Source organism: Bos javanicus, chromosome 24 (genome assembly GCF_032452875.1).
Source record: "Bos javanicus breed banteng chromosome 24, ARS-OSU_banteng_1.0, whole genome shotgun sequence".
NCBI lineage: Eukaryota > Metazoa > Chordata > Mammalia > Artiodactyla > Bovidae > Bos > Bos javanicus.
In genome coordinates this window covers 35,124,076-35,136,699 of record NC_083891.1, presented here as the reverse complement: position 1 = coordinate 35,136,699, position 12,624 = coordinate 35,124,076, and the positions used below count along the sequence as shown (strand labels likewise).

The 12,624-nt window shown below is 35.8% G+C and overlaps 1 protein-coding gene and 1 non-coding gene across 4 annotated transcripts in view; one reads left to right on the top strand and one right to left on the bottom strand.

Annotated features, from left to right (window-relative positions):
- ROCK1 (Rho associated coiled-coil containing protein kinase 1) overlaps positions 1 to 12,624 on the bottom strand; it is a 124,723-nt gene that overhangs the window by 37,072 nt on the left and 75,027 nt on the right. For 2 of the 3 annotated variants that reach the window (XM_061399800.1, XM_061399802.1), the window contains 4 exons: positions 11,756 to 11,915; positions 9,589 to 9,649; positions 6,042 to 6,130; positions 3,654 to 3,702 (listed from right to left, as the gene is read on the bottom strand). In XM_061399800.1, the coding sequence (XP_061255784.1) occupies positions 3,654 to 3,702; positions 6,042 to 6,130; positions 9,589 to 9,649; positions 11,756 to 11,915 (359 nt within the window). The remainder of the gene's footprint in view (positions 1 to 3,653; positions 3,703 to 6,041; positions 6,131 to 9,588; positions 9,650 to 11,755; positions 11,916 to 12,624) is intronic. The other variant, XM_061399801.1, reaches the window with a different exon arrangement.
- TRNAG-CCC (transfer RNA glycine (anticodon CCC)) lies at positions 9,347 to 9,419 on the top strand. The gene has a single exon. It is a non-coding gene; the product is annotated as a tRNA-Gly (tRNA).

Here is a 12,624-nt window from a genome sequence, read left to right as displayed (position 1 = left end):
AGAGTTGGACTGTGAAGAAGGCTGAGCGCCGAAGAATTGATGCTTTTGAACTGTGGTGTTGGAGAAGACTCTTGAGAGTCCCTTGGACTGCAAGGAGATCCAACCAGTCCATTCTGAAGGAGATCAGCCCTGGGATTTCTTTGGAGGGAATGATGCTGAAGCTGAAACTCCAGTACTTTGGCCACCTCATGCGAAGAGTTGACTCATTGGAAAAGACTCTGATGCTGGGAGGGATTGGGGGCAGGAGAAGAAGGGGATGACAGAGGATGAGATGGCTGGATGGCATCAATGACTCGATGGACTTGAGTCTGAGTGAACTCTTGGAGTTGGTGATGGACAGGGAGGCCTGGCGTGCTGTGATTCATGGGGTCGCAAAGAGTCGGACACGACTGAGCGACTGAACTGATATGGGTAGGTTATTTAAAAAAATTTTCTCTGACAATGTTTTAATTGCTGCTGAATTTAATTTACATTTAATATAATTACTGATATATTAAAGGCTCCCATTTTGTTTCTATTGTGTTCTGTTTTTTGTCTTTCTGTAGGTTACCTGAAAATTTTTTTAGAATTCCACTTGCTTTATCTAGTGTTTTTAAGTGTCTCTCTCTGTAATTCTTATCAGTGGCTGCTCCAGGTATTACATTATATTACTAGTATTGGATTATGACCAGTTTGATTAAAGTGTAACATGTTAGCTCTCCTGATACCTATTTATAATTGTCTAAAAATTTCTTCTACACATATGGAGAACCACATGGGACAACGCTGAAATTTCCACTTCAACTGTTCATCCATAGTTTTACTCTCCATTGTTGTTTCTTCTTTCCTGGTATTTCAAGATTTCTTAATTACTTCCTTTCTATTTAGAGAATTTCCTTTAGCAATTATTTTAGGGATGGTGTGCTGGTGACAATTTCTCTTGGTTTTTCTTCATCTGAGAACACTGTGGTTCTCTTCTAGGATGTTTTCACTGGATGCAGAATTCTCAGTCAACAGCTCTTTTTTTTTTTTCCAGCCCTCAAAAAAAGCAGTAGCATTTCCTTTGTTCTCCATGGTTTCTGATAAGAAATCTGTCATTTGCACTGTTCTTCCCCTTTAGGGAAATGTCATTTGCTGCATTTAAGATTTCTTCTTTGATGTTAGTTTTCATAAATCTATTGTCTGTCTTAGTGTGGATATCTTTGGGTTTATCCTTTTTGTAGTTCACTCAGTTTCTTGTAGGCATTTATCTTTTGTTTACAGGTTCACGTCTTTCTCCACACTTGTGGAATTTTCAGCCATCACTGCTTCCGGCCCTCTTCGCTCTTTTTAGCAATTCCGAAAACACAATATAACAACCTTTCTGCTATAGCCCCAGCGGTCACTGAGGCTCTGTCACTTTTTCTGTTATTCAGAGTAGGTAATTTCTATCCATCTTCAAGTTACCAGACTCTTTTCCTTGTTATCCTTCACTGAGCTGCTGAGCCCATCCCCTGAGATTTTTATTTCAGGTATTTTTAACTTTTTGTTGGTTCTACTTTACATCTTTTATGTCTTTGTGAACACTTTCTAATTTATATTTTTCATCTGTTTCAGGTGTATTTGTAGTTGCTCACTGAAACATGATGATTCTTTCAAATCTGTGTCAGGTAATTTAAACATCTGTGTTATCTCACTGTTGGCATCTGTTATTGTCTTTTCTCATTCCATTTGAGAAATTCCTAATTCTGGCTATTATGAGTGATTTTCTAATGAAATCTGGACATCCTGGGTATTACCTTACAATATGGGGAATTTTAAAAGGTTTTCTGTTTTAGCAGGCCTCTCCTGTCACTGTTCTGGTGGGATGATGGAAGTGCTGCCTCATTTCTCTCAAATGGAGGTAGAAATCTAGGTTTTTCCACTTGGTCTTCAATGACACACGAGTTTGGGGAGGGAGATGATCCTCTTCACCACTGGTGGAAAGGGGAGTTCTGGCACCCCACTAGGCTTCCTTGGATGGTACCATGAAGGCGGGAGGGTACCTGGTCACTGCTGCCTATACAACCCCCACAGACACTGCAATGCGGGGGAAGGCACTCATTTTTTCAGTGTCCAAAGTGTGAACTCTCTACAAGGCCTCTTCTGACACCAACACAACAGGGAGCACGAAGGGGGCCTTGCTAACTGCGAGAAGTGGAAGATGAGATTCCCCATATGGTCTCCAATAACACTATCTGTGTGTGTGTTGCAGGTTGCGGGGGGAGGCCAGGAAGGCTCATCACTGCCCAGCAGAGATGCAAGTCCCTCCAGTGGACCTTCCTGGTCATGGGGCTGGAAGTCTGAGCTCCCAAATCTGTTTCTGCTGGTGGGGATGGGGTTACATTTTCTATGTTGTGTTTGGTGAACAGAGCAGTGACTCTTAAGTTTTCTGATTTGCTAGCCTGCTGCTTTCCTGGTCCTCTACTTAAGAGAGTGGCTTTTTCCACCTGTGCTTGTTGGTGTTCTCAGACTGCTGGCTTCTCCAGTACCCAGTATGGAATACACATTGCAAGCAAACAAAAACCCAAAAAACCCAGAGTACTTATTAATGTATCATTTTGGAGGTTCAAGTATTCTAGCTGGTTTGTCTTCCCTCCATTTTTCCCAATCTTTTTAATTTTTTTTTGTTTGCTTTTGTTTAATGCACAGGGTTTTTAAGCTGTATTTAGAGGGAAAAATAGGGGAAAGGACTTTCACTCCATCTTTTCAGAAGCAGGACGATTTTAATTTTATAATTAATATTTCCCTCTTTACCTTGAATTTAGAAAACTGAGTAACTTAAACCTAGCATATTTGTTTTTTATCTGTGTTCTAGAAATGAAACAAAAAGTGGAGGATATGCAAAAAGGATTTCTTAAACATTTAGTGTCAAATACTACAGTGCCAGGCCAAGTCCATATTGACTAATGGCAACTTGGTAAAATATTACATAAATCTGTCCAGACTATGTTTATCTGTGGCTATGAATATGGGGGGAAAAAAACAAAAAACCCACCATCACTGACATATGCTGTTCTTTAGGAGAAAATTAAGACAGCACAAAAATCATCAGAAAGATTAAATCTAAAAAGGACACAGGATGTAAACAATGAGAGGAAGGACTCTGGAAAGATACTTACAAGGTAACCAAAAGGAATAAAAATGTGCTATATACTTGCAAAAGAACATCTGAATCACAAAATGTTTATGCAGTGTTTCCCTGATAGTAACAAGTTCTTGCTAAGTGACACGGAAAAAAATGATTCCAAGATTCATATAATTCCCATTTGATCATATGAAATTATGTTAATGTAAGTCCTTTTGAAGCTGTATTCTTCTTTCTTTCCTATTTGTCTCTTTCTGCTACAGTTCTAGACTCAACTTCTCATCTCCTGCTCCTTTCTCTCTTTTCAACTATTAAGAACCACTAAATTGAAATTCATGTACTAAAATTTGAGCACGGTTCTAGAATAAAACCACACAAAAGAAACTAAAGCATAATCTAATTTCACTTGAACTTGTAGCTGCAAAGTGAGGCTTTCATCATGATTCTTTGGTCCTGTTCTATACTGCAACCTATCAAGTACAGATAAAACATTCTTAGAAAACAAAACAATCTGGAAGAGGGAAAAACTCTCAAAAAGGACAACTTCTGATGAGAAAACAAAAAGTACCTCTTCGTCCAATTCTTTCATTATCTTGTCTAGTTTTATGTTTGACGTTCTGTAAAAAGTAAAAGCAATACAGATTAGAAATACATCTACTTTTTACTGCCTGGGGTGAAACACCACATTCCTTACTTTTCCATTTAGCTAAGATTTCTTAACCTTTTTTGTGTGTATGCTGTGGACCCTTCTGAAGTCAGTCTGGTGAAGCATATAGCATTTTTTTACAAAAATATTTTTAAAGCATAAAATACATAGGATTAAAAGAAACTGTGAAATACAGTCATGAACTTTTTAAAACAGTATGATTCACTAACATACATGTTTTATTAATATATTAAATGACACAATCTAGCAGCAGAATTTTTAAGTAGTAATAAGCATAAATGGAATTTGGACATAATATTTGCATTCTAGGAAAATATTTGTGTGATTTCTACTGGTAAAAAAATTCACAGCTACTGCTAATACTTGCAGATCACTATGTTCATAAAGAATAAGGTGAATTTCAGTTAAAGGTTACACTCACTATTCTCCCCCAAGTTTAAGGACCTTAAATTCCATGCATGGATACTTTAGGAGAGGTTCAAGGATTCTAGGTTAAGGAGCCCTGAATTCCTCAGGCAATACTTGCTACTAAACAAAGATCAATTATTTAAACTTTAATGCAAGATTAAGTAAATGAAAGGAAAGGTGGCATATACAAAGCAAACCTGGCAACTTGGGCAAAAATTTGAGATAAACTGAAGGTGTATCATCTCCATCACAATTCATACTTTGGGCTCTAAACACATTTCTGAGCTTCAAATCTGTATACACAATGCTTCACTTGGATGTCTCACCAAATACTTCATTCAGCATGTCCAAAGCTAAACTTATTTCCTCTGCCCCACAACCCTGCCACAGTACCAATCTGCTGTTCTTCTGCTATCCCCAAACAAGGACCCCACCTAGGAATTCTCCCTGACTCATCTTCCTCCCTCATTCTCACTTAGTGAATAAACATCAAGTGCTGCCTTATTAACCAGAAAGTTCTTTTTAAAAAGCAAATTTGATCTTTTGTTTTCCTTTAAGTTTAATAACTTTTAATGCTTTAGAGAGATCAAACCAGTCAATCCTAAAGGAAATCAGTCCTGAATATTCTTTGGAAGGACTGATGTAAAGCTGAAATTCCAATATTTTGGCCACCTGATGTGAAGAACTGACTCATTGGAAAAGACCCTGATGCTGGGAAAGATTGAAGGCAGGAGGAGAAGGGGACAACATAAGATGAGATGGTTGGATGGCATCATTGACTCAACAGACATGAATCTGAGCAAGCTCCGGGCGTTGGTGATGGACAGAGAAGCCTGGTGTGCTGCAGTCCATGGGGTCACTGCAACACAACTGAGCAACTGAACTGAAATGAACTGAATGCCTTTCAATCACCCTTAGGATAAATTCCAACTTTCTTATCTTTTCAAAAATAGAGTCTTCTAAGATTTAGACTCTCTTAACCTACCCAAACCTATTTGAGGTCACCACCTCCCTCCCCACCACACATGCACTCATTTTCGTATAATTATTGGCCACTTTGGCCATTCTTAATTTCTTCATTAAATTGATCCCTACCACCATCACTATCACTAATTTGTCATTTGCCTTCTAGCTTTAATTATACAAACTGTTCAATCTTTATATAATAATATTTATCCATTTCCTTCTCCTTATTTCTATGTTTTACACCCAGAAATTCCTTACAAATCCTGTGTTCAGGATTAAAGTGCTTTTCTAAAAAAAAGCCTGTATTAAAAGCTTCACCATTTAATCTATAGGCAGTGAGCAGTTTACTAGTTTCTTCTCCCCTAGTCACAAAATTGCCAGTCTTACCAATTCCATTTTTTGAGTACTTCATCTCCATATTACCTACTTTTTATTTATTCAATACTATCCACTAACTATAAAATGTTAAAGTTTGTAATAAGTAACTCAGCATTATGCTAGGCTATTTTAAATTTTCTTGATCATTTTATATTTTCATAAATATATTAGCTCATTAAATTTAGACTCACAGGACAAGAAAATTCTGAAAAAATACTGTTCTAGAGAAGCAAAGTGGAAATTAAGAGTGTTTGCATCAAAAACTTAGTGAATTTTTTAAATTTAGTGAATTTTAATCTTTAACAACATTTACATTTTAGAAAGTATCTTATTTAATGTAAACTAATTTTCCCTGTCAGCTAATTAAAATGGGAAAGAAAATGAGTAAATCAGGTGTTAAGTGAATAGTGCACTGGATGTATATCAGTGGCAATCTTTACATCCCTGCCTTACTCCCATCCACTTTTAGGGATTTAGAATGCAAACAGGCATTTGCTATGCAACTTTTAATGGGAAAAATGTAAAGCATATTCTCACCTGCACTTCTGCTCCATTTCATCTTTTAATTGCATTTCATTATGTAACTGTTCTTCCAGCTTATAAATTGTTTTCTGCAAATTTTCCTGCTTTAATTAAAAACAACAAAAACTCACTTTAATAAGAATATTCATAGAGAATTTCAAAATATCAAGTGTATATTACCATTTTATAGCTGTTCACAAGAGAATTATCTGATCCAATCTTATCTTTTTCCCTTTTGTCTGAAATTTTTATCAACTCAACAAGCATTTCCTTCTAACGCTAATATGTCAGGTGCTGTGGTTGGCACTAGTAATATAAAAATTCAAAAGATTTGGTCCCAGTTCTCGTAAAGCTAATAGTTAAATAGTGGGACACAGGGAATAGGAGGGGGAAAAGAACCTACAATAACTCAAAGACATATACACAAAACATTATGATGTGGTAGATATAAATAAAATTACACATAAGGTGTCCTGCACAAGCAAAGAAGACAGACCTCATCTGCCAGGAAGATGGTATGTTTAAGATGAGACGTGTAGTAAGAGAAGTATTTACCAAGCAGAGGAAGTGAAAGAATGAATGCATTTTGGTCAAAATGAATGAGTCTGAAAGTAGAGAGACAAAGAAAATATGATTGGATAATGGGGAGAAATCACATCCAGGGGACAGAACATAACAGGGAGACTGAGTCACATTACAGCTGAAAAGGCAAGTGGGACTATTTCCTTGTATGCAGAAGAGGAGTCGGGCACTTTAACCTGTAAACACTTTTTAAAAGGGAAAATGACAGAGTGTTGGCATTTTAGAAATATCACTTCAGTAAAAAAGGAAGGGGAATACATTAGATAGCAGAGAAATTCTAGACAAAGAAAAACCAATTAATAGACAGCCCAGGCAAAAAAGAGTACACAGGTCCAATGTAAGGAAGAAGCTGTAGAAATGAAGAGGAAATGAATTACTGCATCAATCAGAAGGCAGAATTTATGATCCAGCAACCGATTAGAAATAAGAACAGAATAGCAAAAGATGTGTGACAAAAACAATTACTGGGGAGAGGATGGAGAGAGAAAGGCTGAGTTCGGCTTTGGCCTAGGTTGAGGTGTCTGAAAGTTGTGCAGGAAAAGAAGTCCACTCAGAGAGAAAGAAAGGATTCAGGTCTAAAGCTCAGAGAAATAAGCTGATCACACATGAGATTAATTACAGAAAACGGGAAGAAAGCCAAGATCAGAAGTACTTTGAGAAACATTTAACAATTAAGGGGAGGGGGAAGCAGAAGGAGAGCCCGCAAAGAGGACTGAAAATAAAATCCAGAGGCAGAAAGAAAAAAGGCAAGAAATAATGAGAATATGAGAGTTCTTAGAATTTTAAGGAGGATGCAGTGCTCAGTGTCAAATGCAACAGAAAAAGAAAAATAAAATATAAATGCAAAATATTCATCATATTTGGCAACTGAAAGCTGTTCAATAGCATCTCTGCTAGAAGGATTTCAGAGAAGAGTTTAAAATTAAATTGGTTGACTTTTATACTTAGTTCTAGGTTAACAGAAATAGTAGGCACACAAACGTTTTTTTCTTCTTCCCCTCTGATCTTAAACAGAGCGAAAGATAAGAGCCACTGACAGAAACTTATGGCAATCACCACTGAACGAGATAACCCAAAGAAAACACGCTGCCACTGAATTATTTCTTCAAGTCCTAATGTACCGCTATACTTACAGATAAGTAATACAGTGAGAATGGAGTTATAACAGCTCCTTATTTTCACCTTCTCCAGATCAAATGTGCTTTAATTTTGAAGATTTCTGAGCCCTGGTTTGCTATATAACTTGGCAAATAGCTTTATTGGGATGAGAATTTAAAAGAGAAAAACGCATAATAGCTAACAGGTACCCACATAGTTCGTTTCCCTTTTTCTCACTTTCCCTTCCCACCATATGCTCTCTCGAATGTAACAGTAAACATATGAAGGAGAAAGAGAACAATTTTATCAGCTTTTAAAAATGAACGCTGCCTATTCCTCATCTCAATTAAAAATACAGGCTGCAGCACACAGAGTTCAAAGACTGGTCTAAGGACAGCCAGGTTTATTTCTGGTATATTTAAGAAAATTTCCAGTTAACCCAAAAGGACCTTCTCAAACATAAGCAAGTAAAAATTTTTTAAATCCGCTCTCTTATGAACTACTCTCACAATGAAAAGAATTCATGTTTCTAATATTTACTTCCTAGAGTAATTCACTTTTCAGGGTCAAATGAGATGATGTTCACTGTACTAGTTACTCTCCATTGGCTACCTCTCCCTTTCAGCCTCGAAGATCCATCCTCTGCCTTTTCTGCCGTGAAATTTACCGACTGCATTATGTGGGCTCTTCTGTCCCATGGTTTTAAAGTTGGTTTCAGCCTACAGGTGCCACTAGCTGTAGATCAATTGGGAGAAATGAAATATCCGCTCTCCTCACTCTCCTCTTGCCTTATTGTGGCTTTGGCAGTGTTCTATGTTCTATGCTCCTCTTTCATGATTCTACACATTCTCTCTGAGCTGTGGGAATAAGATTTGTCTCTCCTCGTCCTTCAGACTAGGGGCAATGGCTTCCCACTACTATCAATCAATGGCTGCTTTACACCTTTTATTTATTGCTCCCTGTGATCCTGCTCGTAACACCATTTACAGTCCCTTCATTAAACTCTCACTTCATAAACAAACAAAATGTGGTATATAGATATGACAGAATATATTAAGCCTTAAAAAGGAATGAAATTCTGACACATCTACAACATGTTTGAGCCTTGAGAACATTAAGTAAAATAAGCCAACCACAAAAGGTCAAATATTGTATGATTTCACTAGAATAGTCAAATTCATAGAGACTGAAAGTAAAGACAGCAGTTATCAGGGGCTGGAGGGAGAGTGGAATGCAGACTTTAATGGGTACCAAGTTTTAGTCTGGGATGAAGAAAAAGTTCTTGAGATGACAGTGGTGATGACCACATAACAATGTGAGGGTGCTTAATGTCACTTAAAAATGGTGTTAATAAAATGGTAAATTCTATGTTACATAAATTTTATCACACACAAAAAACTCTCATTTAAACCTTCTGAATGTGCCATCTGTTTCCCTGTCAAGATCCTACCTGAGGTACTGACTTCTCATAAATTCCTAATTCCAAAGACTAAAAAGACCACCTCTGTCAACCTGTGTAGCAACGTGTAGTTTATTAACTGCTTCCACATATAATATCCCATTCGATATTCAGGCAAAAAAATCAAACAGGAGAGGAAACAGTAGGTAAAAAAATGCTATAAAAATTTAGGCTCGGGACTTCCCTGGTGGTCCAGTGGTTAAGACTCTGAGCTCCCAATGCAGAGGGCCCAGGTTCGATTCCTGGTCAGAGAACTAGATCCCAAGAGTTCACATGTTACAACGTAAGACTTGTCATGGCCAAATAAAAAAATCAGGCTCACTAACTACACATTTGGAAGCAATATATATATTAGTATCATGCATACAAAATACATTATCCACAAAAAAACTTTTAAAAAAGTAACAATAAGAAAATACCTACCAAGCTTTTATCCACATTAGAGCTAGTTCTGTTATCGTTAGGATTTGCTGAAGATAAGTATCTGGGAAGAAAAAAAGTTTTTAAAAGAAAACAAAACAGTCTTTAATATCAAGTAGCAACCAGTAACAAATACGATATGCCTATTTTTTGAACTTACTCTGCTTTTAAAACTTGAGTGCAGGTTCTTAATTCTTCATTTTTACAAACATAACACAGAAATAACACATATATTAAATAAAACCCACAGTTAGGTCTGAAGTGGTCTTCCCTGGTGGCTCAGTCAGTAAAGAGTCTGCCTGCAGTGAGGGAGACCTGGGTTGAAACCCTGGATCAGGAAGATCCCCTGAAGAAGGAAATGGCAACCCACTCCAGTATTCTTGCCTGGAGAATCCCATGGACAAAGGAGCCTGGTGGGCTACATACAGTCCATGGGGTCACAAAGAGTTGGACATGACTGAGCAACTTCACTTTCACGAGACATGAATACAAGGAAAAATCACAGAACATAATCTAGAGTATGATAATGTAGTACAAATAGTGCACGTGTGTATATAATGATTATTTAATTCAAGATTACCTTTGTGTAGAAAAAGTAATCACTTTTGTGTAGAAAAAGTAATTAACTGCTGAACTCTACTATAGAAAATCTAAAAACACTTAGGGGGGTTGTTATATCAACATCTTGAGTGTTTCAGAACACTCAAAACAGAGAATAATTGATAAAAATATAAAGTTTTTAAAAGAGAAAAAAAAGAAAGAATGCTGGAACAAACATACCACTTTACAGACTCTCTGTGCATTTCAATATAAAATAGTTTCAATATTACAGTCATAGAGTATTAGGGAGGGAAAGAGATTAAAATACTATCTTTTTCTAGGGGTCAAAACTCAAGTATTACCTACTTGTCTGATGATACAGAGAAAGTATTCTAGCATCAAAAGAACAAAATTATTGTCTTATAGTTGGATTACTGGAGAAATTTCCTAACGCAGGACTAAACTGAATTCCTGTTTTGTAAACTTGACTTGAATTAACCTCTTATTAAAAGTTTTGACTAAAATGACAAGATGTTTCACGTTAAAAGAAAGAGAGCTATAATAACCTCAAATTTAATCGTTACTCCAAGAAATTCAAATGTCTACTACCATTTTAATAGAGTATAATTTGACTAGAAGTACATATTCTAAAATAAATTGATCAAGCAGATTTGACATACCCAGTTGATGCTGCCATATAGTTCAGTTCACTTTTATATACTGATGTAGCACTTTATTTAGATTTCTGTTGTGTAGTATTCGCCAACCTACATTGTACAACTTATCCATTTCCTCACTAGGATATGAACATCTCAAGAGAAGACTCTGTATCTTATTAATCCTTATATCTGACAAAGAGTAGACTGTCAAATGTGTCTGTTGAATGAATGACCAGCATATAAAAGTAAAGTGAAATGTTTAACTTGTATCTGAAGTCCACTAGAAAAGCTAAAACTAACATTAGCTAATACTAATGATAATAATAACACTGCGTGCTTATGCCATGCAGAGCATTGCTCTAAGTTTTACTGTATTTTGATTTATTTAACCCCTACACAACCCTGAGACACAAATATTATCCCCATCATCTGTATTTTTGAGAAAATGAAGGTATAAAAGATCAAAGCTATTTGCCTAAGGTCACAAGGCCTTATAACGTAAAATATAGTGAATTCACTGAGAAGTTTTAGGGAGGAATCACTTAATTTTTGAAGAATTAAAAACTATAGGCCTTTTGTAACACCAATATAGCAATGATAATGCTAGAAGACTACATACTGTTTAAAAATGCATTATAAAACCAGAACTCTTTGGATAACAGGATTAAGCAAAATATCAACAGTAACAGAATCTCTTGACCCATTAATAGCTGTAATGTGAAGAAACATTAAGTTATTCAGCAAAGAATTTCTGAAAAACAATATCCTGAGCATGGATGATTTTAAAAGATACTAAATACAAAATCCTGGAAATATAATTAATTGGTGAATGTGACATATTAATATATCTTTTTATACACCATTAAATTTACTTTAAATGTTCTAAAGTGAATTTTAGATATCCCTAAGAAAATAATATGACTACAACAAAATCAGTGCCTACCCCCAAAACCAATGTGTAGCATACTTACCTACGATTGCTATAATATGTAAATCCTACAAAAGGTAGTTGATTGCCAACAAAAGCTTTAGGTATAGGGAATGTTTCTTCATCTCCTTTATCTTCTTCCAAGTCATCAAAGTTACTTGTGTCTATGTCACTACTTAAATCAGGTACAACTGGTGCTACAGCTAAAAACAGAAACAAAAGTAGTTCATTTCAAATTTAGTATCAAGTGAAGCAATGATTTTGCACTAATTACTAACGATTTCCTACATATAAATAACTTGTGAACCACAAATTCTAAATGGGCTTAATTCTATTACAATAAGCTTTACTAGGATTATTAATCAGCAGCTACAGATCACTGATTATATAATTCTGTAAATCAATTATTTCAAAAATAATTATGATAATTATCATATATACCTCAAGTTTGAGTATTACAAGTCAAGTATTATTAAGGTTTGTTTTAAAATACATTGTAGTATAAGATGTGCAAAAGCAATCAGGACTACAGAAAAGACTGTTCAGAAACTATAGGGCAAAACAAATTGCACTTAAAGTTGGTTAGCTTCATATATAGTATTTCACTTGCTAATCTGCTCTATAGCAAACTAGAAATCAGTTACCTCTCTTAGCAGTCTTGGATATAGTTAATATTTGTTATTGAAATATTTTTACTTATCTAGAATCTAGATAATCAGTATTCCCCTCCCCACTGGCTCAATAGCTCTATAAGAGCAAAGTTTTGGGGTTTTTTTCCAATTAATGTTGATTTACAATATTGTGTTTCAGGTATAAAGCTAAGTGATTCACTTATGTATATGTGTGTGTGTGTGTGTGTGTGTGTGTGTATGTATATTTTTGTTTTTTTCCCAGATTCTTTTCCATTATTGG